The sequence below is a fragment of the Oncorhynchus gorbuscha genome, linkage group LG22, assembly GCF_021184085.1.
Source record: "Oncorhynchus gorbuscha isolate QuinsamMale2020 ecotype Even-year linkage group LG22, OgorEven_v1.0, whole genome shotgun sequence".
In the NCBI taxonomy this organism is placed as follows: domain Eukaryota; kingdom Metazoa; phylum Chordata; class Actinopteri; order Salmoniformes; family Salmonidae; genus Oncorhynchus; species Oncorhynchus gorbuscha.
The window spans coordinates 46,001,105-46,024,827 of NC_060194.1; the positions used below are offsets into that span (position 1 = coordinate 46,001,105).

Here is a 23,723-nt window from a genome sequence, read left to right on the forward strand (position 1 = left end):
CCAATGGGGCTCCATATTAATGCCCATGATTTTGGAATGAGATGATCGACAAGCAGGTGTCCACATACTCTTGGTCATTTAGAATATGTCTATATCTAATGTATATGATAGTGTAGATGTATTCTTGTCCATAGTTCATCCCTTTTATCCTGACAGCTCTAGTCCCCTAGCAACAGAGAGCCTCCTTTCATCTTAGGTTACATGGAGGGTCACGTACAGCTATATATCTGCATATGTTGGGTCCTGATGTTTACATGGAGGGTCACGTACAGCTATATATCTGCATATGTTGGGTCCTGGTGTTTACATGGAGGGTCACGTACAGCTATATATCTGCATATGTTGGGTCCTGGTGTTTCCATGGAGGGTCACGTACAGCTATATATCTGCATATGTTGGGTCCTGGTGTTTCCATGGAGGGTCACGTACAGCTATATATCTGCATATGTTGGGTCCTGGTGTTTACATGGAGGGTCACGTACAGCTATATATCTGCATATGTTGGGTCGTGGTGTTTACATGGAGGGTCACGTACAGCTATATATCTGCATATGTTCAGTAAGGTCCTGAATATGAAATATGTAGAATGTAATACCCCGTCTGTCACTAGGAGATGTATTGCTATTGTGACTGAAGACGATGACTTGATGACAGATGAGTGCTATTAAACGAGAATTAAATTCTGCACTTTCAGCAAATTTTTGTCTTCAAGGACCGTACGGTTAATATCCTAGCAGGAAATATGAGCCGTTGCGTTAGTTGCTGCATGGGGTAAAGAACGCATGGAACGCCCCCATGTTGTGTGCTATAGGTTACATCCCAACTGACATCCTATTCCCTACACAGTGCACTACAATGGCTCGTAGGGCTCTGGTCAAAAGTAGGAATAGGGTGCCATTTTGGATGCAGAAAATAGTCTTCTCTTATGAGAGAATAACAAATAACTCAAATCGAAGACAAAAAAAAACGGATGAAACTTCCACACCTGTGTGGAGTAATGTTATTCTGGTATTATGCAATACTACCAGGGTGCCATATGCAATATCATTGCATTCTGTCTTTCTCCAAACCAGTGTGTCATATCTTTTTTTGATATGGAGCATATGGCGACTGGGTCTGGGGTTTTATCCGTTCAGTGCAGATGCGTCCGAGGGGTTGGCTGTTTTTAATAACGCCCTGTCAATCTGAGAGAGAGGGACAGCTGGTCCCACGTAGCTGAGAGTCTCCTAACTGGAGGAGCGCAGTGTAGGGGGGAAATCAAGGCACTTCTCCTTAGACGACACATACATGGGTATGAAGGCACACATGGGAGTATGTGCACACACCCTGAATGCACACACAGGTACACACACAGGTACACACACACGCACGCACGCATGCCTGCACACACACACACACACACACACACACACACACACACACACACACACACACACACACACACACACACACACACACACACACACACACACACACACACACACACACACACACACACACACACACACACACACACTCTTAATTTGCTCACACACACATAACAAGCACACACATTTATACTGACTGTATCCCTCAGTGTTGGTCTGGCTATAATACTTCATCCCTCAGTGTTGGTCTGGCTATAATACTTCATCCCTCAGTGTTGGTCTGGCTATAATACTTCATCCCTCAGTGTTGGTCTGGCTATAATACTTCATCCCTTAGTGTTGGTCTGGCTATAATACTTCATCCCTCAGTGTTGGTCTGGCTATAATACTTCATCCCTCAGTGTTGGTCTGGCTATAATACTTCATCCCTCAGTGTTGGTCTGGCTATAATACCTTTTCCCTTGACTGATTGTAGCACCATACTCATCAGTGTTGAGTTTGAGTTGAGTTTATTTTTATTTTTACAGGGACAGTGCATATTACTCAATGTTTCAGTAAAAGTGCAGGTTTTAGCCAGCTGACTAATTTTAAACAGCAGTTCCTGGGCAGGTTATTTTTTTACACTGAGGGATAAGGTGCTATAATCAGCTCTTATCCCTCAGCTATAATCAGTTTTGAGCTGATTATACTACCTTATCCATGGTGTTGGATATAACACCTTATCCCTCAGTGTTGGGCTGATTATAGCACCTTATCCCTCAGTGTTGGGCCGATTATAGCAGCTTATCCCTGTGTTGGGCCGATTATAGCAGCTTATCCCTGTGTTGGGCTGATTATAGCACCTTATCCCTCAGTGTTGGGCCGATTATAGCAGCTTATCCCTGTGTTGGGCTGATTATAGCACCTTATCCCTCAGTGTTGGGCCGACTATAGCACCTTATTCCTCAGTGTTGGGCCGATTATAGCACCTTATCCCTCAGTGTTGGGCTGATTATAGCACCTTATCCCTCAGTGTTGGGCTGATTATAGCACCTTATCCCTCAGTGTTGGGCTGATAATAGCATCTTCTCCCTCAGTGTTGGGTCGATTATAACACCTTATCCCTCAGCGTTGGGCTGATTATGGCACCTTATCCCTCAGTGTTGGGCTGATTTTAGCACCTTATCCCTCAGTGTTGGGCCGATTATAGCAGCGTATCCCTGTGTTGGGCTGATTATAGCACCTTATCCCTCAGTGTTGGGCTGATTATAGCAGCGTATCCCTGTGTTGGGCTGATTATAGCACCTTATCCCTCAGTGTTGGGACGATTATAGCACCTTATCCCTCAGCATTGGGACGATTATAGCACCTTATCCCTCAGCGTTGGGCTGATTCCCTCAGTGTTGGGCTGATTATAGCACCTTATCCCTCAGTGTTGGGCTGATAATAGCATCTTCTCCCTCAGTGTTGGGCTGATTATAGCACCTTATCCCTCAGTGTTGGGCCGATTATAGCAGCTTATCCCTGTGTTGGGCTGATAATAGCATCTCCTCCCTCAGTGTTGGGCCGATTATAGCAGCTTATCCCTGTGTTGGGCTGGCTATAACACCTTATCCCTCAGTGTTGGGCTGATAATAGCATCTCCTCCCTCAGTGTTGGGCCGATAATAGCAGCTTATCCCTGTGTTGGGCTGGCTATAACACCTTATCCCTCAGTGTTGGGCTGATAATAGCATCTTCTCCCTCAGCGTTGGGCCAATTATAGCACCTTATCCCTCAGTGTTGGGCCGATTATAGCACCTTATCCCTCAGTGTTGGGCCGATTATAGCTCCTTATCCCTCCGTGTTGGGCCGATTATAGCAGCTTATCCCTGTGTTGGGCTGATTATGGCACCTTATCCCTCAGTGTTGGGCTGATAATAGCATCTTCTCCCTCAGTGTTGGGCCGATAATAGCACCTTATCCCTCAGTGTTGAGCTGATTATGGCACCTTATCCCTCAGTGTTGGGCTGGCTATAACACATTATCCTTCACTGTTGGGCTGATAATAGCATCTTCTCCCTCAGTGCTGGATATAGCACCTTATTCCTCTTCTAGCTTCCCATTAGATATATTAAGGAAATGAGCCCCCTGACCAGAGACCTGGGAACTGACAGATCAGACAGAAATCTCCTCCAAGATTGACGAAAAGCCCACATGCCTCATATATCATTATTTTATTCTTGATTAGATTCTATTGAACGAGTGAAACTTTTTCCACAATTGGTTTTAGATAGACGTAGTCTACTCACAGATGTTAGCAGTTCCTCTGGGGATGGGCAGGTAGGACCCGACGCTCCAGGGTCGTCCGTGGTAGTGTCTCTTACAGCGGCCGCAGTCTGGTCCTGTTGTGTTGTGTTCACACTCACACCCCAGCTTCCCCTTGTCCTTGTCAAACACACAGCTGTTGGAGTGCAGGTTACACTTACATCTGAGGAGGGAAAAGAGACAATCCTATTTATTTCACCTTTATTCATAGCCAGATAAGTCATTGAACACAAAGGATCTTCTATAAGAGTGGCGTTCGGGTTGCACTTCGATCTGAGATGGAAAACACCATGCAACAGACGCAATGTAAATACTTGTTATTATTTGTTCCAGAGGCTGTGGGTTGGTTCTTCAAGCCGGATTACAGTGCTTACTCCTGGATAACATTAATATTAGCTATTTCATATGACTTGAATCAAATATGACTGACTGGGCGGCTAACACAAATCTTCATGTCTAAGACAAGGTTACTCATCATGCCGACGTTGTTTCACCAAGTCACCTCCTCTATACAAGGATATTTCACTGTGCCCTTGCGGTGGAATGTTGCCTCTTCTATAATTTAATAGTGGGTATACTAGGCCTACATGGAATTCCCACTTAGATCAGACTAAGAGGGAAGAGAGAGAGGAAAACGCATCGTTATTCTTAAAACGAGTGCTAATTTGGCTAACCCTCTGTGGAGGCAACAGCATTTTAAAAACAAGAGCTTATTTGGCTAAACCTCAGTGAAGGGAACAGCATTTAAAACAATACCAAATTTGGCTAACCCTTCGTTGAGGGAACAGCATTTAAAACAATACCTAATTTGGCTAACCCTTCGAGGAGGGAACAGCATTTAAAACAATACCTAATTTGGCTAACCCTTCTTTGAGGGAACAGCATTTAAAACAATACCTAATTTGGCTAACCCTTCGAGGAGGGAACAGCATTTAAAACAATACCTAATTTGGCTAACCCTCCGTGAAGGGAACACCACATTAAATAAAGTCAGGATTCAAAGGCATCCCAAATGGCACTCTAATCCCTACATAGTGCCCTATAGGGAATAGGGTGCCATTTGGGACACAGCCAATAACGTTCTCTTTATTGAGGACTAAACACAGAGCTGATTGAGAGTTAACAAGAAGAAACCAATTGAACCAAGTCTTTCTTCAAAGTTGCTCAAACCTTTTTGGTTCCATGTTGAACTATATTTGGTTCCATGTAGAACTCCTTTTGGTTCCAGGTAGACGTCCTCTGTGTTCCATGGAGAACCAAAAGTATTCTACTTGACACCAATCAAGGATCTTCAAAGTATTTCCTATGCCGAATAACACTTTTGGATATCTCTCTCTCTCTCTCTCTCTCTCTCTCTCTCTCTCTCTCTCTCTCTCTCTCTCTCTCTCTCTCTCTCTCTCTCTCTCTCTGAGTCTGTCTCTGAGTCTCTCTCTCTCTCCCCCTCTCTCTCTCCCTCTCTCTATCTCCCTCTCTATCTCCCTCTCTCTATCTCCCCACTCTCCTCTTCTCTCCTCTATACATATACCTCAATTGGGCTCCCCATGGTAACCTTCCCCTTCATTAAAAAACAGCTAAAACAGAATCACGCACACACACACACACACACACACACACACACACACACACACACACACACACACACACACACACACACACACACACACACACACACACACACACACACACACACACACACACACACACACACACACACACACACACACACACCTGTTTGTGTGTGTGTGTCCTCGTCACAAGAGGTATGTCCCTCTGCTCTATTGAGTAGGGCAGACCATTAAGTTTTAATGATTGGTTATATTCCTCCTAGACTAGTTAGTCTCTTTATAATGGAAGTATAATCTATCATCTTATCTAAAACACTGTCTGAAACCGCCGTGTACCCTCATTTCTCTCACCGTTTATCCTTGTGTTTAAATGTCTACTGTGTCTCTCATGTGTCAATGTGTACTGTGTCTCTTATGTGTCAATGTCTACTGTGTCTCTTATGTGTCAATGTCTACTGTGTCTCTTATGTGTCAATGTCTACTGTGTCTCTTGTGTATAAATGTCTACTGTGTCTCTTGTGTTTAAATGTGTACTGTGTCTCTTGTATATAAATGTCTACTGTGTCTCTTGTGTATAAATGTCTACTGTGTCTCTTGTGTATAAATGTGTACTGTGTCTCTTGTGTATAAATGTCTACTGTGTCTCTTGTGTATAAATGTCTACTGTGTCTCTTGTGTATAAATGTCTACTGTGTCTCTTGTGTATAAATGTATGCTGTGTCTCTTGTGTATAAATGTATGCTGTGTCTCTTGTGTATAAATGTGTACTGTGTCTCTTGTATATAAATGTCTACTGTGTCTCTTGTGTATAAATGTCTACTGTGTCTCTTGTGTATAAATGTGTACTGTGTCTCTTGTGTATAAATGTCTACTGTGTCTCTTGTGTATAAATGTCTACTGTGTCTCTTGTGTATAAATGTATGCTGTGTCTCTTGTGTATAAATGTATGCTGTGTCTCTTGTGTATAAATGTATGCTGTGTCTCTTGTATATAAATGTATGCTGTGTCTCTTGTGTATAAATGTCTACTGTGTCTCTTGTGCATAAATGTCTACTGTGTCTCTTGTGTATAAATGTCTACTGTGTCTCTTGTGTATACATGTATGCTGTGTCTCTTGTGTATAAATGTATGCTGTGTCTCTTGTGTATAAATGTGTATTGTGTCTCCAGCGTGTCCCCAAATGGCAATTCATAAAGACCAATGTATCTAATAGAATAATAATATATGCCATTTAGCAGACGCTTTTATCCAAAGCGACTTACAGTCATGTGTGCATACATTCTACGTATGGGTGGTCCCGGGGATCGAACCCACTACCCTGGCGTTACAAGCGCCATGCTCTACCAACTGAGCTACAGAAGGACCACTATCTCATGTGAAGGCTTCTGCACAGTAACAGAAGTCCTGTTGTGGACTATAATGTAGGAGAATATAACACAATAGATATGGTAGGAGAATATAACACAATAGATATGGTAGGAGAATATAACACAATAGATATGGTAGGAGAATATAACACAATAGATATGGTAGGAGAATATAACACAATAGATATGGTAGGAGAATATAACACAATAGATATGGTAGGAGAATATAACACAATAGATATGGTAGGAGAATATAACACAATAGATATGGTAGGAGAATATAACACAATAGATATAGTAGGAGGATTTTATATAACAAAACGACACTACATGTTATAGCCGGGACCCTTTGGATGACAAATCAGAGGAAGATTTTCAAAAAGTAAGTGAATATTTAATCGTTATATGTGAATGTATGAAACCTGTGCCGGTGTAAAAATATTTTGATGTGGGGCGCCGTCCTCAAACAATCACATGGCTGTCATGGCTAAAGTAAATTGGACAGTGCAGTTAGATTAACAATCATTTCAGATTTCAGTCGACACTTATATGTACCTAAATGTTTAAAATCCATAATATTTATGGTTATTGATTTGCTCCGCCCACAACCGTAAGGCTCTCCAGAGGGTAGTGAGGTCTGCACAACGCATCACCGGGGGCAAACTACCTGCCCTCCGGGACACCTACACCACCCGATGTCACAGGAAGGCCATAAATATCATCAAGGACAACAACCACCCGAGCCACTGCCTGTTCACCCCGCTATCATCCAGAAGGTGAGGTCAGTACAGGTGCATCAAAGCTAGGACCGAGAGACTGAAAAACAGCTTCTATCTCAAGGCCATCAGACTGTTAAACAGCCACCACTAACATTGAGTGGCTGCTGCCAACACACTGACTCAACTCCAGCCACTTTAATAATGGGAATTGATGGGAAATGATGTAAAATATATCACTAGCCACTTTAAACAATGCTACCTAATATAATGTTTACATACCCTACATTATTCATCTCATATGTATACGTATATACTGTACTCTATATCATCTACTGCATCTTTATGTAATACATGTATCACTAGCCACTTTAACTATGCCACTTTGTTTACATACTCATCTCATATGTATATACTGTACTCGAAACCATCTACTGTATCATGCCTATGCCGCTCTGTACCATCACTCATTCATATATCTTTATGTACATATTCTTTATTCCCTTACACTTGTGTGTATAAGACAGTAGTTTTGGAATTGGTAGTTAGATTACTTGTTGGTTATTACTGCATTGTCGGAACTAGAAGCACAAGCATTTCGCTACACTCGCATTAACATCTGCTAACCATGTGTATGTGACAAATATAATTTGATTTGATTTGATACGTACTATTGTCATACCAGGGAGTGATGACACCTGGTCAGGATGCTTTCGGGGGTGAATCTATATTACTTTTTGAGGAACTGGGAAATTTTTAAGTCTCCTGAAAAGGTAATGTCGTGCCCTCTTCACAACTGTTTTGGTATGTTTGGACCATGATAGTTCGTTGGTGATGTGCCCACCAACGAAACTTGAAACTCTCAACACGCATCCCGTCAATGTTAATGGGGGCGGACGGCCTTTTCATGTTGTTCATGATCAGCTCCTTTGTCTTGCTCACATTGAGGGCAGAGGTTGTTGTCCTGGCATCAAACTGCCAGGTCTCTTACCTACTCCCTATAGGCTGTCTCATCGTTGTCAGTGATCAGGCCTACCACTGTTGTATCGTCAGCAAACTTAATGATGGTGTTGGAGTCGTGCTTTGTGATGCAGTAGTGGGTGAACAGGGAGTACAGGAGGGGACTAAGTACACACCTCTGAGGGGCCTCAGTGTTGAGGATCACCGTGACAGATGTGTTGCTACCTACCCTTAACACCTGGGGGGCGGCCCGTCAGGAAGTCCAGGATCCAGTTGCAGAGGGAGGTGTTTAGTCCCAGGGTTCTTAGCTTAGTGATGAGCTTTGAGGGAACTATGATGTTGAATGCTAAGCTGTAGTGAATAGCATTCTCACATAGGTGTTCCTTTTGTCATGGTGGGAAAGGGCAGTGTGGAGTGCGATTGAGATTGCGTCATCTGTGGATCTGTTGGGGAGGTTTGCAAATTGGACAGGGTCTAGGGTTTCTGGGATGATGGTGTTGATGTGAGCCATGTCAATCCTTTCAAAGCACTTCATTGCTACAGACGTGAGTGCAACGAGGCAGTAATCATTTAGGCAGGTTACCTTAGCTTTCTTGGGCACAGGATCTATGGTGGTCTGCTTCAAACATGTAGGTATTACAGACTTGGTCAGGGAGAGTTTGAAAAGACACTTGCAAGTTGGTCCACGCATGCTTTGAGTACATGTCCTGACAATCCGTCTGGCCCCACAGCCTTGTGAATGTCGACCTGTTTAAAGATCTTGCTCACATCGGAGAGCATGATCACACAGTCGTCCGAAATAGCTGGTGCTCTCGTGAATGCTTCAGTATTTCTTTCCTCGAAGCGAGCATAAAAGGCTTTTAGCTCATTTGGTAGGCTCACGTCACTGGGCAGCTTTTGTTGTCCGAAATAGCTTGCAAGTCCTGCCACATCAGAAGAGCATCAGAGCAAGTGTGGTAGGATTCAATCTGACTCCTGTATTGACGTATTGCCTGTTTGATGGTTCATCTGAAGGCATAGCGGGATTTCTTAAAAGCGTCTGGATTGGTGTCCCGCTCCTTGAAAGCGGCAGCTTCAGCCTTTAGTTCAGTGTGGATGTTGCTGGCAATCCATGGCTTCTGGTTGGGATATGTACGTACGGTCACTGTGGGAACTAAGTCGTCAGTGCACTTATTGATGAAGCCGGTGACTGAGGTGGAACATATTCCACCCTGTGCTAGTAAAACCGTCCTACACCATCCGCATCATCTGACCACTTTTTTTCCCTCTGGTTGCACATGTGTCATGCTGATCAAAATGAGGTAAAACGGATTTAAGTTTGAATGCGATATCGAGACTGCCCAAATGTGTCTAATTGGTTTATTAATCACTTTTCAAGTCCATAACTGTGCATTATTTCACTGTAGTAGCTACTGTAAATTGGACAGTGCAATTAGATTAACAATAATTTAAGCTTTCTGCCAATATCAGATATGTCTATATCCTGTAAATTTTTATTGTTATTTACAACCTCATGCTAATTAGCCTACGTTACCTCACTCGTCCTGAGGGGAACCCATCAATCCTGTAGAGGTTTTTAACCAGTTCACACTACATTACTTAACCAGTTCACACTCCATTACTTAACCAGTTCACACTCCATTACTTAACCAGTACACACTACATTACTTAACCAGTACACACTCCATTACTTAACCAGTACACACTACATTACTTAACCAGTACACACTCCATTACTTTAGCAGTACACACTACATTACTTAACCAGTACACACTACATTACTTAACCAGTACACACTACATTACTTAACCAACACACACTCCATTACTTAACCAGTACACACTCCATTACTTAACCAGTACACACTCCATTACTTAACCAGTACACACTCCATTACTTAACCAGTACACACTACATTACTTAACCAGTACACACTACATTACTTAACCAGTACACACTACATTACTTAACCAACACACACTCCATGACTTAACCAGTACACACTCCATTACTTAACCAACACACACTCCATTACTTAACCAACACACACTCCATTACTTAACCAGTACACACTACATTACTTAACCAACACACACTACATTACTTAACCAACACACACTCCAGCACGACATTCTGCACATTCTATTCTTACTTGGTTGCTGTTGGGTAAACTACTGGCGCACAGCCCGGACACCTATGCATGCCCCAGAGAACATGCCTTCAGAGGTCTCTTCACAGTCCCCAAGTCCAGAACAGACGATGGGAGGCACACAGTACTACATATAGCCATGACTACATGGAACTCTATTACACATCAAGTAACTGACGCAAGCAGTAAAATTTGACTCGATAAACAGATAAAAAAAATATCTCATTGAACAGTGGGGACTGTGAAGCAACACACACGCACGCACACACACACACACACACACACACACACACACACACACACACACACACACACACACACACACACACACACACACACACACACACACACACACACACACACACACACACACACACACACACACACACACACACACACACACACACACGCACACACACACACACACACACGGATTTAGTACTGTAGATATGTGGTAGTGGTGGATTAGGTGCCTGAGGACACACTGTGTGTTGTGAATGTATTGTAATGTTTAAAAAATATATATATAAACTGCCTTCATTTTGCTGGACCCCAGGAAGAGCTAATGGGGATCCAGAATAACTCCAGATACTACTGTCATCTATTTTTCAGCATGCAAGGAAAAAGTCATATTATTACAGTTAGTTTACTTTCTTAGAGTATGTAATTGCTTCTGTTGTGGTCTATTTAAATGGTTCTCTGTGTGCTTTAATTTGAAAGTGTTCTGGCAAGGACCTCTCTCCCACCACACTCAGTACAATCATCTCAGTCTCTGTAGTTAAACTATCACAATTTACTTACACTTACATGCCGAGTTGTGGACTCGAGTCACATGACTTTAACTTGAGACACTTATATGCCGAGTTGTGGACTCGAGTCACATGACTTTAACTTGAGACACTTATATGCCGAGTTGTGGACTCGAGTCACATGACTTTAACTTGAGACACTTATATGCCGAGTTGTGGACTCGAGTCACATGACTTTAACTTGAGACACTTATATGCCGAGTTGTGGACTCGAGTCACATGACTTTAACTTGAGACTGATACCTTAAAATGATCAGATTTTACAACGTTTTGTCACTTATTTTGTGGCACAGAGTCTCCGTGGATTACTCTCCATGTGACACACACTCAGCCCTCTGACTGGACCAGCAAACTGCCAATCAACACAGCTTGTGGGTGAGCTAGTGGTTCTCAAAGTGGTTGTTGGTTGCAAGAAGGGTTTGGTTGGTTGCCAGTGTGAAACTGAATGGGAAAAATACATATTTTCATACATATTTTAACATGCTAGATATAGCCTACCATTTGGATTTTATACGTATACTTTTGCTTATTAGATCTGGTCATTAACATAGGCTTACGTTATTGCACCAAAAGTTGCGCCTTTTGACTATTGACCAATGAGTAGCCTCATTGCCAACCAGAATTCCCCTAAAATGGAAGGCGTAACAAGTCAATTTCATAGCAATTCAGAGAATATCTGACCTCCAAAACAGGACTTCTGTTACTGTGCAGAAGCCTTCATATGAGACTCACTTCAAGGTCTTCCAGGATTCTGTGTTGGAATCCATCCTCCCCACTGTATAAAATACATGAGCTCCTTCATGAAAACCTTGTCTGAGAACCCAAATGGCTCCCTCGTCTCTTTATAGTTCACTACGTTTGATCAGGACTAGTGCACTATTAAGTAGTGCACTATATGCCCAATATAGGGAATGAGTTGCCATTTAGGACACCCTCCATTTGGGACACCCCTGAAGTCCTTACACTCCTACTGAGGGGTGGGGAGATGAAGGCTGTTACTACAGAGGAAACTTTGGCCCAGGCTGCTAGGCAAAAGAGTTCAAGGTCTGCCGCTACTGGGTTGACCTAAGATGATCCTCATACACCTTCAGGGATCTCAGAGAATGCTTTGATGTATTTTACATGAGAGAAAGAGGAAGAGAGAGATACTGTATGTGCTGCATGTAAACTGAAGGGAGAGAGAGAGACAGAGAGAGAGAGAGACAGAGGAGGTAGAGAGACAGAGGAGGTAGAGAGAGAGAGAGACAGAGAGAGAGGAGGTATAGAGAGGGAGAGAGCGATAGGAAGAGACAGAGAGAGAGACAGAGAGATGAGGTAGAGAGAGAGAGAAGAGAGAGGAGGTAGAGAGAGAGAGAGAGAGAGAGAGAGAGAGAGGGGGGTGAGAGGGAGAGGGAGAGAGACAGAGGAGGTAGAGAGAGGTAGAAGAGAGAGAGGAGAGAGAGAGAGAGAAAGTAGAAAGAGGTAGAGAGGTAGAGAGAGAGAGAGAGAGAGACAGAGAGAGAGAGAGAGAGAGGAGAGGGAGAGGATGTAGAGAGAGAGGAAGTAGAAAGAGGTAGAGAAGAGAGAGAGAGAGAGAGAGAGAGAGAGAGAGAGAGAGACAGAGAGAGAGAGAGAGAGAGAGAGGAGAGAGAGAGAGAGAGAGAGGTAAAGAGAGAGAGAGAGAGAGAGAGAGAGAGAAGAGAGAAGAGAGGTAGAGAGGAGAGAGAGAGAGAGAGAGAGAGAGGAAGTAGAAAGAGGTAGAGAGGTAGAGAGGTAGAGGTAGAGAGGGAGAGGAAGTAGAAAGAGGTAGAGAGGTAGAGAGGTAGAGAGGTAGAGAGAGAGAGAAAGGAGAGTGAGCCCCCTGGGGAAAATACTTGTTTCTAAAGCTAGAGGCAGGAAATGTGTCCTCCTGTCTTGCTATCATGATGTTTGTTTACTATAGCAGTATGATCCATGTAGAGATATGGTTCTGTACCTGGTTTATTCTCTGTTTACTATAGCAGTAGGATCCATGTAGAGATATGGTTCTGTACCTGGTTTATTCTCTGTTTACTATAGCAGTATGATCCATGTAGAGATATGGTTCTGTACCTGGTTTATTCTCTGTTTACTATAGCAGTAGGATCCATGTAGAGATATGGTTGGTGGTTGAAGATTTCCCTCTAGTGGTGTGGGGGCTGTGCTTTGGCAAAGTGGGTGGGGTTATATCCTTCCTGTTTGGCCCTGTCTGGGGGTGTCCTCGGATGGGGCCACAGTGTCTCCTGACCCCTCCTGTCTCAGCCTCCAGTATTTATGCTGCAGTAGTTTATGTGTCGGGGGGCTAGGGTCAGTTTGTTTATCTGGAGTACTTCTCCTGTCCTATTCAGGTGTCCTGTGTGAATCTAAGTGTGCGTTCTCTAATTCTCTCCTTCTCTCTTTCTTTCTCTCTCTCGGAGGACCTGAGCCCTAGGACCATGCCCCAGGACTACCTGACATGATGACTCCTTGCTGTCCCCAGTCCACCTGGCCATGCTGCTGCTCCAGTTTCAACTGGCCTGGGCCCTAGGACCATGTCCCAGGACTACCTGACATGAGGACTCCTTGCTGTCCCCAGTCCACCTGGCCATGCTCCTGCTCCAGTTTCAACTGACCTGAGCCCTAGGACCGTGCCCCAGGACTACCTGGCATGATGGCTCCTTGCTGTCCCCAGTCCACCTGACTGTGCTGCTGCTCCAGTTTCAACTGTTCTGCCTTATTATTATTTGACCATGCTGGTCATTTATGAACATTTGAACATCTTGGTCATGTTCTGTTATAATCTCTACCCGGCACAGCCAGAAGAGGACTGGCCACCCCACATAGCCCGGTTCCTCTCTAGGTTTCTTCCTAGGTTTTGGCCTTTCTAGGGAGTTTTTCCTAGCCACCGTGCTTTTACACCTGCATTGTTTGCTGTTTGGGGTTTTAGGCTGGGTTTCTGTACAGCACTTTGAGATATCAGCTGATGTACGAAGGGCTATATAAATAAATTTGATTTGATTTGATTTGATATGGTTCTGTACCTGGTTTATTCTCTGTTTACTATAGCAGTAGGATCCATTTGGTGCGGCAGGTAGCCTAGTGGTTAGAGAGTTGGGTCAATAACCAAAAGGTTGCTAGATCTAATCCTCGAGCTGACAAGGTAAAAACAAATCTGTCGTTCTGCCCCTGAACAAGGCAGTGAACCCACTGTTCCTAGGCTGTCATTGTAAATAATAATTTGTTCTTAATTAACTGACTTGCCTAGTTAATAAAATAAAAAATCCACGAGGAGATCATGTTGGAAGATTAGTGTACATATTATTATAATTGGGAGAATAGTGTAAGGATATACCCTCCTCTGTTGCCTGGACTAACCATGACGTCACAGCCAAGTATTGCGCCCTGTGTCAGGCTCAAACTGTTACGGCTTTGTCTGTGCTCTGCTCCCTAATGATTTATTTTCGCCTGCATGTCTTTTATATATTATCAACTGTTACTAATGATCCTCAGCAACAACCACACGGCCGTGACGGCATTTACAGAGGAAGCATAGGAAGGTAAAAACAATGGAAACAATGGAATTAAATGGAATGATAATGTGGACTATACCAACTGAAGGGAACTAACAGTAAACTAGCAGCTTAACATGTGTGGTTATCAGGCCTACTGACGGTCGATACTGATTGTGGCTAAAATGTAACATGATTGAAAGTCAGGGTAGCCTACAATCAAGACATTCGAGAGTCATATCCCTGCAAGGTATAAAGGCTGTGCAATTTAAAATCTGTGTAATGGCAGAGCATTTCATAAACTTTACGTTGGGAAGGTTGACATGTTGATATGATTCAGTTTGCTGCAATATGCCTGGTTTCACATTTGTCTCCAGCGATTATAAGGTAAAATAGATAGTCATTTATATTTACAATTCCTTTATCCAAACTGATTACTCATTTACCTAGTTCTTATCAATAGCTCTTATCTAATTATATATTACAGTGCATGGAGAATGCTGTTATTTCCCCAAAAATAAAGTCGATGTTTTCTCCACTTGGAACCGGTATGTTCACTGGACCTTATTCATGGATTCCTCGCGCGTAAAGGTGGCGGAATTATGAGAGAATTAAAAACTACGTCAGAATACGTCGGTTCTGTAGACACACCTCCGCCACAGTTTAATTTATTTGATCACCACCCGAACTAATAGCGGGTAAATTGCATGCTGTTCTCTTGCTTAAATTCAAGGTCAGAGAAACGTGCATAAAAAAAAGGAATAACGTTCCATTTACGCGCGGGACTCATTGAAGTGGCTGGAGAGGCCAAGGCCCAAATGGCACCCTATTCAATACAGGCCCTGGTTAAAGGTAGTGCACTAAAATAGGGAATAGGTGCCATTTGGGATGCACGCCCTTTTTACTGTGGATGTACTACTGCTTTCACGGTTGTGACTCGTGATGCGTTATATACTATAAACTACACTCCGTTGTTGTTTTGCTTTTCAATTTCCAAATGAATTGACAGTGAGCTGATGTTGTCTAATATATATTTGTTGCTGTGTCACTGTTGGTATTTCCACAGTGGTGTAAAGTACTTTAAAGTACTGTAAGGTCCTGTATTTATTTTCTTCGTCAAACTCGTGTTCTGTTACGTTGTGTTCTGGAACGTAGCTCTGTTTCTTTGTGTTCTAGAACGTAAGCCGTGGCTTTCATTTTTGTTCATTGATTTCACCTGTGTTAGTTACTCACCTGGTCTCATCAGCTCCTTATTTAGTTCAGCTCACTCTGTTTGTGAGGTATTTTTCGTTTTGACTCGACTAAGCCTTTTCCTATCTCGTTCGTGAGAACCAGTTATAGCCTTCAGTCCTAGTTTTGATGCGCCTGTTTCCCTACCTGTGTATGACCATTGCCTGCCTGTGACCACGATTCCTGCATGCAATTTACCGCAGTGCTCTGAGCTTGAATCTACACCTTCTCCCTGAGTATTCATGACACATACTTCTTCATTAACTTGTTTTGTGGGGGTATCTGTACTTTACTACTTATTTTTGACATCTTTTACTTCACTACATTCCCAAAGAAAATATTGTACTTTTTTTACTCCATACATTTTCCCTGACAATCAAAAGTACTCGTTACATTTTGAATGCTTAGCAGGACAGGAAATTCTCAAATTCAAGCGATTATCAAGAGAACACGTGGTCATTCCTACTGCTTATGGCCTGGCGGTCTCACTAAACACGTGGTCATTCCTACTGCTTATGGCCTGGCGGTCTCACTAAACACGTGGTCATTCCTACTGCTTATGGCCTGGCGGTCTCACTAAACACGTGGTCATTCCTACTGCTTATGGCCTGGCGGTCTCACTAATCACGTGGTCATTCCTACTGCTTATGGCCTGGCGGTCTCACTAAACACGTGGTCATTCCTACTGCTTATGGCCTGGCGGTCTCACTAAACACGTGGTCATTCCTACTGCTTATGGCCTGGCGGTCTCACTAAACACGTGGTCATTCCTACTGCTTATGGCCTGGCGGTCTCACTAATCACGTGGTCATTCCTACTGCTTATGGCCTGGCGGTCTCACTAATCACGTGGTCATTCCTACTGCTTATGGCCTGGCGGTCTCACTAAACACGTGGTCATTCCTACTGCTTATGGCCTGGCGGTCTCACTAAACACGTGGTCATTCCTACTGCTTATGGCCTGGCGGGTCTCACTAAACACGTGGTCATTCCTACTGCTTATGGCCTGGCGGTCTCACTAAACACGTGGTCATTCCTACTGCTTATGGCCTGGCGGTCTCACTAAACACGTGGTCATTCCTACTGCTTATGGCCTGGCGGTCTCACTAAACACGTGGTCATTCCTACTGCTTATGGCCTGGCGGTCTCACTAAACACGTGTCTTTTGTAAAAGATGTTGGATTGTGCCTCTGCCTATACATACATTTTAAATACGAGAAAATGGTGCTATCTGGGTTTGCTTAATACAAGGAATTGTAATTGATTTATAATTGTATATTTACTTTTGATACTTCAGTATATATGAACCCAAACACTTTTAGACTTTTACTCAAGTAGTATTTTTCTGGCTGACTTTCACTGTTCCACGAGTAACTTTCTATGAAAGGTATCTATACTTATAACTCAAGTATGACAGTCGGGTACTTTTGTCCACCACTGGTTATCAGGAACACAATGCCCTTTGTAGCCGTAAAACAAAGAAAACGGTTTAGTCACTGTGTGATCCATTTCTGTTACAGTCATTCAAAACACACCACACTGTTGGTAACCTTCCTCTCCAACATCTACATCCAGTCTGAGTGCCAACATAATGAAAATAAAACAAGATCAATGTGTGTAACTCCGAGTGGCCATCTTTTCAGAATGAGAACATCAGGGCCAATATGTAACATTACCATTTCAGTCGAGGCTTAAAACCAGTCAAAAGGGTCTCTCTGAGGGGTGTTTTCTCTGGCTGATTTTTCTAGAGGGTTTCTCATCTGTTGGAAGTACATTTGGGGAGAGATTTGAGACCTTGTTATGGTGTGCCATGTGTCACCGTGAAATTCAAGAGTCCGATTAGACCTTGTTATGGTGTGCCATGTTTCACCGTGAAATTCAAGAGTCCGATTAGACCTTGTTATGGTGTGCCATGTGTCACCGTGAAATTCAAAAGTCCGATTAGACCTTGTTTCTCATTCTCTGAATGGTGGAACGTTGTTTTTAATTCATTCGTCTGGGTATTATGAATCCAATACACAACACACGCTACATACACTACACACGCTACATACACTACACACGCTACATACACTACACACGCTACACACACTACATACACTACACACACTACACACGCTACATACACTACACACACTACACACACTACATATACTACACACGCTACATACACTACACACGCTACATACGCTACACACACTACACACGCTACATACACTACACACACTACATACACTACACACACTACACACGCTACATACACTACACACACTACACACACTACATATACTACACACGCTACATACACTACACACGCTACATACACTACACACACTACACACGCTACATACACTACACACACGACATACACTACACACACTACACATGCTACATACACTACACACACGACATACACTACACACACTACACACGCTACATACACTACACACACTACATACACTACACACACTACACACACTACATACACTACACACACTAAACACACTACACACGCTACATACACTACACACACAACACACACTACTCACGCTACATACACTACACACGCTACACACGCTACATACACTACATACACTACACACACTACATACACTACACACACTACACACGCTACACACACTACACACACTACACACGCTACACACACTACATACACTACATACACTACACACACTACACACGCTACATACACTACACACACTACACACGCTACATACACTACACACGCTACACACACTACACACACTACACACACTACACACACTACACACGCTACACACGCTACATACACTACACACACTACACACACTACATACACTACACACGCTACACACACTACACATGCTACATACACTACACACACTACACACGCTACATACCCTACACACACTACACACACTACACACGCTACATACACTACACACACTACATACACTACACACACTACATACACTACACACACTACACACACTACACACACTACATACACTACATACACTACACACACTACATACACTACACACACTACACACGCTACATACACTACACACACTAAACACACTACATACACTACACACGCTACACACACTACATACACTACACACGCTACACACGCTACACACACTACACACACTGCACACACTGCACACACTGCACACGCTACATACACTACACACACTACATACACTACACACGCTAAACACACTACACACACTACACACGCTACATACACTAAACATTTAAATGTCTTGGAATGGCCAAGTCAAAGCCCAGAACTCAATCCTATTGTGAATCTGTGGTATGACTTAAAGATTACTGTACACCAGTGGAACCCATCAAATTTGAAGGAGCTGGAGCATTTTTCCTTGAAGAATGGGCAGATATCCCAATGGCTAGATGTGCCAAGCTTATAGAGAAATACCCCAAGAGACTTGCAGCTGTAATTGCTGCAGCTTTTAGGGGGGGTGAATAGTTATGCACGCTCAAGTTTTCAGGTGTTTCTTTGTCTCTATGGCTGGCCATGCTTTCCACCTGGCTACCTCTACCCCCCCCCCCCCCCGCTTTTCCTTCACCCAAATCCAGACAGCTGATGTTCTCAAAGAGCTGCAAAATCTAGATCCCTACAAATCAGCTGGGCTAGACAATCTGGACCCTCTTCTTCTAAAATTATCTGCCGAAATTGTTGCAACCCCTATTACTAGCCTGTTCAACCTCTCTTTCGTATCGGTCATAACATCTTCAAAGGGGGAGACACTCTAGAACCAAACTGCAACAGACCTATATCCATCCTGCCCTGCCTTTCTAAAATCTTTGAAAGCCACTTTAACAAACAGATCACCGACCATTTCGAATCCTACCTTGCCTTCTCCACTATGCAATCTGGTTTCTGAGCTGGTCATGGGTGCACCTCAGCCACGCTCAAGGTCCTAATTGATATAACAGCCATCGATAAAAGACAGTACTGTGCAGCCGTCTTCATTGACCTGGCCAAGGCTTCCGACTCTGTCAATCACCATATTATTACCGGCAGACCCTATAGCCTTAGTTTCTAAAATGACTGCCTCGCCTGGTTCACCAACTACTTCTCAGATAGAGTTCAGTGTATCAAATCGGAGGGCCTGTTGTCCGGACCTCTGGCAGTCTCTATTGGGGTGCCACAGGGTTCAATTCTTGGGCCGACTCTTTTCTCTGTATATTTCAATGATGTCGCTCTTGCTGCTGGTGATTCTCTGATCCACCTCTACGCAGATGACACCATTCTGTATACCTCTGGCCCTTCTTTGGACACTGTGTTCACAAACCTCCAAACAAGCTTCAATGCCATACAAAACTCCTTCGGGGGCCTCCAACTGCTTTAAAATGCTAGTAAAACCAAATGCATGCTCTTCAACCGATTTCTGTCCGCACCTGCCCGACTAGCATCACTACTCTGGACGGTTCTGACTTAGAATATGAAGACAACTACAAATACCTAGGTGTCTGGCTAGACTATAAACTCTCCTTCCAGATTCACATTAATCATCTCTCATCCAAAATTAAATCTAGAATCGGCTTCCCATTTTGCAACAAAACCTCCTTCACTCATGCTGCCAATCATACCCTCTTAAAACAGACTATCCTGCCAATCCTTGACTTTGGCGATGTAATTTACAAAATAGCTTCCAACACTCTACTCAGCAAACCGGATGTAGTCTATCACAGTGCCATCCATTTTGTCACCAAAGCCCCATATACTCCCCACCACTGCGACCTGTATGCTCTCGTTGGTTGGCCCTCGCTACATATTCGTCGCCAAACCCACTGGCTCCAGGTCATCTATAAGTCTTTGCTAGGTAAAGCCCCACCTTATCTAAGCTCACTGGTCACCATAGCAACACACACCCGTAACAGGCGCTCCAGCAAGTACATTTCACTGGTCATCCCCAAAGCCAACACTTCCTTTGGCCGCCTTTCCTTCTAGTTCTCCGCTGCCAATGGCTAGAACAAATTGCAAAAATCTCTGAAGCTGGAGACTTATGCATCCCTCTCAAACTTTAAGCATCAGCTGTCAGAGCAGCTTATCGATCACTGTACTTGTACTCGCCAATCTGTAAATAGCACACCCAACTAACTCATCCCCATATTGTTATTTATCTTCTTGCTCTTTTGCACCCCAGTATCTCTACTTGCACATCAATATCTGCACATCTATCACTCCAGTGTTAATGCTAAATTGTAATTATTTTACATCTATGGCCTAGTTATTGACTGTATGTTTGTTTATGTGTAACTCTCCGTTGTTGTCTTTGTCGCACTGCTTTGCTTTATCTTGGCCAGGTCGCAGTTATATATATATATGCCATTTAGCAGACGCTTTTATCCAAAGCGACTTACAGTCATGTGTGCATACATTCTACGTATGGGTGGTCCCGGGGATCGAACCCACTACCCTGGCGTTACAAGCGCCATGCTCTACCAACTGAGCTACAGAAGGACTGAGAACTTGTTCTCAACTGGCCTACCTGGTTAAATAAAGGTGAAACAAAAAACTAAAAAATATTTTACATTGTTAAAGTGGTAGGCATGTTGTGTTAACAAATGATACCCCCCCCCCCCCCCAACAAAATCTATTTTAATTTCAGGTTGTAAGGCAACAAAATAGGAAAAATGCCAAGTGGGGTGAATATTTTCGCAAGCCACTGTAAATAGTGAAAACTTGTGCTTTTGGAAATGTCCAGAGGAATAGCAAATTTGGAATAACAAATTATATTTTGTGAGGGTAGTTTATCATGCAGATAATAATAATAATATATGCCATTTAGCAGACGCTTTTATCCAAAGCGACTTACAGTCATGTGTGCATACATTCTACGTATGGGTGGTCCCGGGGATCAAACCCACTACCCTGGCGTTACAAGCGCCATGCTCTACCAACTGAGCTACACAGGTAAACTACTCCCACTTTAGTCACACTCCATTCTTTCTCCAATGGGAAAGAACAAACAGATATTTGGTACAGTAAAGCTGAGGTCTTGGTCATAGCTTGAATACCAACATACAACTATCTCCAGTAGCCTAGGTTTGATTTCAACCACTGCCTGGCTGCCTGGTGCATGAGGGCAGCTGTGTTGTTGTGTTGCTGAGCAACTCCCTCCGTCCTACCTTCCCTGCCTCTTTCTCCTTCTCCTTCTCCATCCCTCCTTCTCTCTCCCACTCTCTCTCCTACCTTCCTTCCCTCTCTCTCTCTCCTACCTTCCTTCCCTCTCTCCTACCTTCCTTCCCTCTCTCTCGCACCCTCCTAGCTAAAATAACACTTCAAAGGGAACATTAAGATATTTGAGCTGTTAACCACGACAGTGACATTAAGCATCACTCTCTGGGAGACCAGCTTATAGATTGGCACCTTGTGGATATCTGTGTAATTTCCTTCTTTCACCTCAGGGAACGTTCGACTCAAATCAAATCCCCACATACAGGGTGTCATTTTCTCAGAACTACTAAAACCTTCAACTCAACTCTCTCAGAAATTGTAAAGATAGTATAATAAACATCACAACATACTGGGTTTAGGACATCGTGTCTTCTTGATGATGCAGATGTAAAATAATAAATCTGAGTTTTATCTTAAGTTTACAGTATCTGCAGTATCCTCTTCAGTACCAACGTATGGTTTGCAAAGCCTCAGTTAAATATCCCATCGATAGTGAGGAGATAGATTTCATTCTCTGCTTGTCAGATAACCATGAGGGATTTAACAGTGACGTGAACATACCCAGAAGGATAGGTCTAACCCAGGTACCCAGAAGGATAGATCTAACCCAAATACCCAGAAGGATAGGTCTAACCCAGATACCCAGAAGGATAGGTCTAACCCAGGTACCCAGAAGGATAGATCTAACCCAAATACCCAGAAGGATAGATCTAACCCAAATACCCAGAAGGATAGGTCTAACCCAGGTACCCAGAAGGATAGGTCTAACCCAGGTACCCAGAAGGATAGATCTAACCCAAATACCCAGAAGGATAGATCTAACCCAGATACCCAGAATGATAGATTTAACCAAGATACCCAGAAGGATAGATCAAACCAAGATAAGCAGAAGTATACTTAGAAGCCAGACACCCATCAGGATAGATTGAACACAGATACCCATCAGGATAGATCGAACACAGATTGACTGAATGATAGATCGAATCCAGTCACACAGAAGGATAGATTGAAACCAGATACCCAGAAGGATATGTAGAAGCCAGATACCCAGAAGGATAGATCGAACACAGATTGACTGAATGATAGATCGAACTCAGATACCCAGAAGGATAGATCAAACCTAGATGGATAGATCGAACCCAGAATAACAGGAGTATATGTAGAAGCTAGATAGATACCCATAAGGATAGATTTAACCCAGATACACAGAATGATAGATCAAACCCAGATACCCAGAAGGATAGATTGAACCCAGATACCCAGAAGTACATGTAGAAGCTAGATACCCAGAAGGATAGGCTGAACCCAGATACCCAGAAGTATAGATTGAACCCAAATATCCAGAAGGATAGTGTAGTAAACCTGGTATATTTGTGTTTACCACTAGATGGCAGTATTGACTCAAGACGGGGTTTGCTTTCCGCTATCCGTAACTATTTCCTATGTCTGCCTCTATAACCATGATTAAGAAAGCTTCAGGTAGTTTAAACTAGGTGTATCAAAGAATGTAATTCTAAATTACAATTAAATACTAAACTGTACTTAAGTCTCATGAGTTGCAACTCTAAGAAGCCTTTAA

General features: G+C 43.2%; 1 protein-coding gene across 3 annotated transcripts in view; it reads right to left on the bottom strand.

Moving 5' to 3' along the window:
- Nucleotides 1–23,723, bottom strand: part of LOC124010038 (netrin-G1-like) — a 165,192-nt gene that overhangs the window by 49,413 nt on the left and 92,056 nt on the right. For 2 of the 3 annotated variants that reach the window (XM_046322358.1, XM_046322356.1), the window contains exon 3: nt 3,637–3,815. In XM_046322358.1, the coding sequence (XP_046178314.1) occupies nt 3,637–3,815 (179 nt within the window). Of the gene's footprint in view, nt 1–3,628; nt 3,816–23,723 lie in introns of those variants that run through there. The other variant, XM_046322359.1, reaches the window with a different exon arrangement.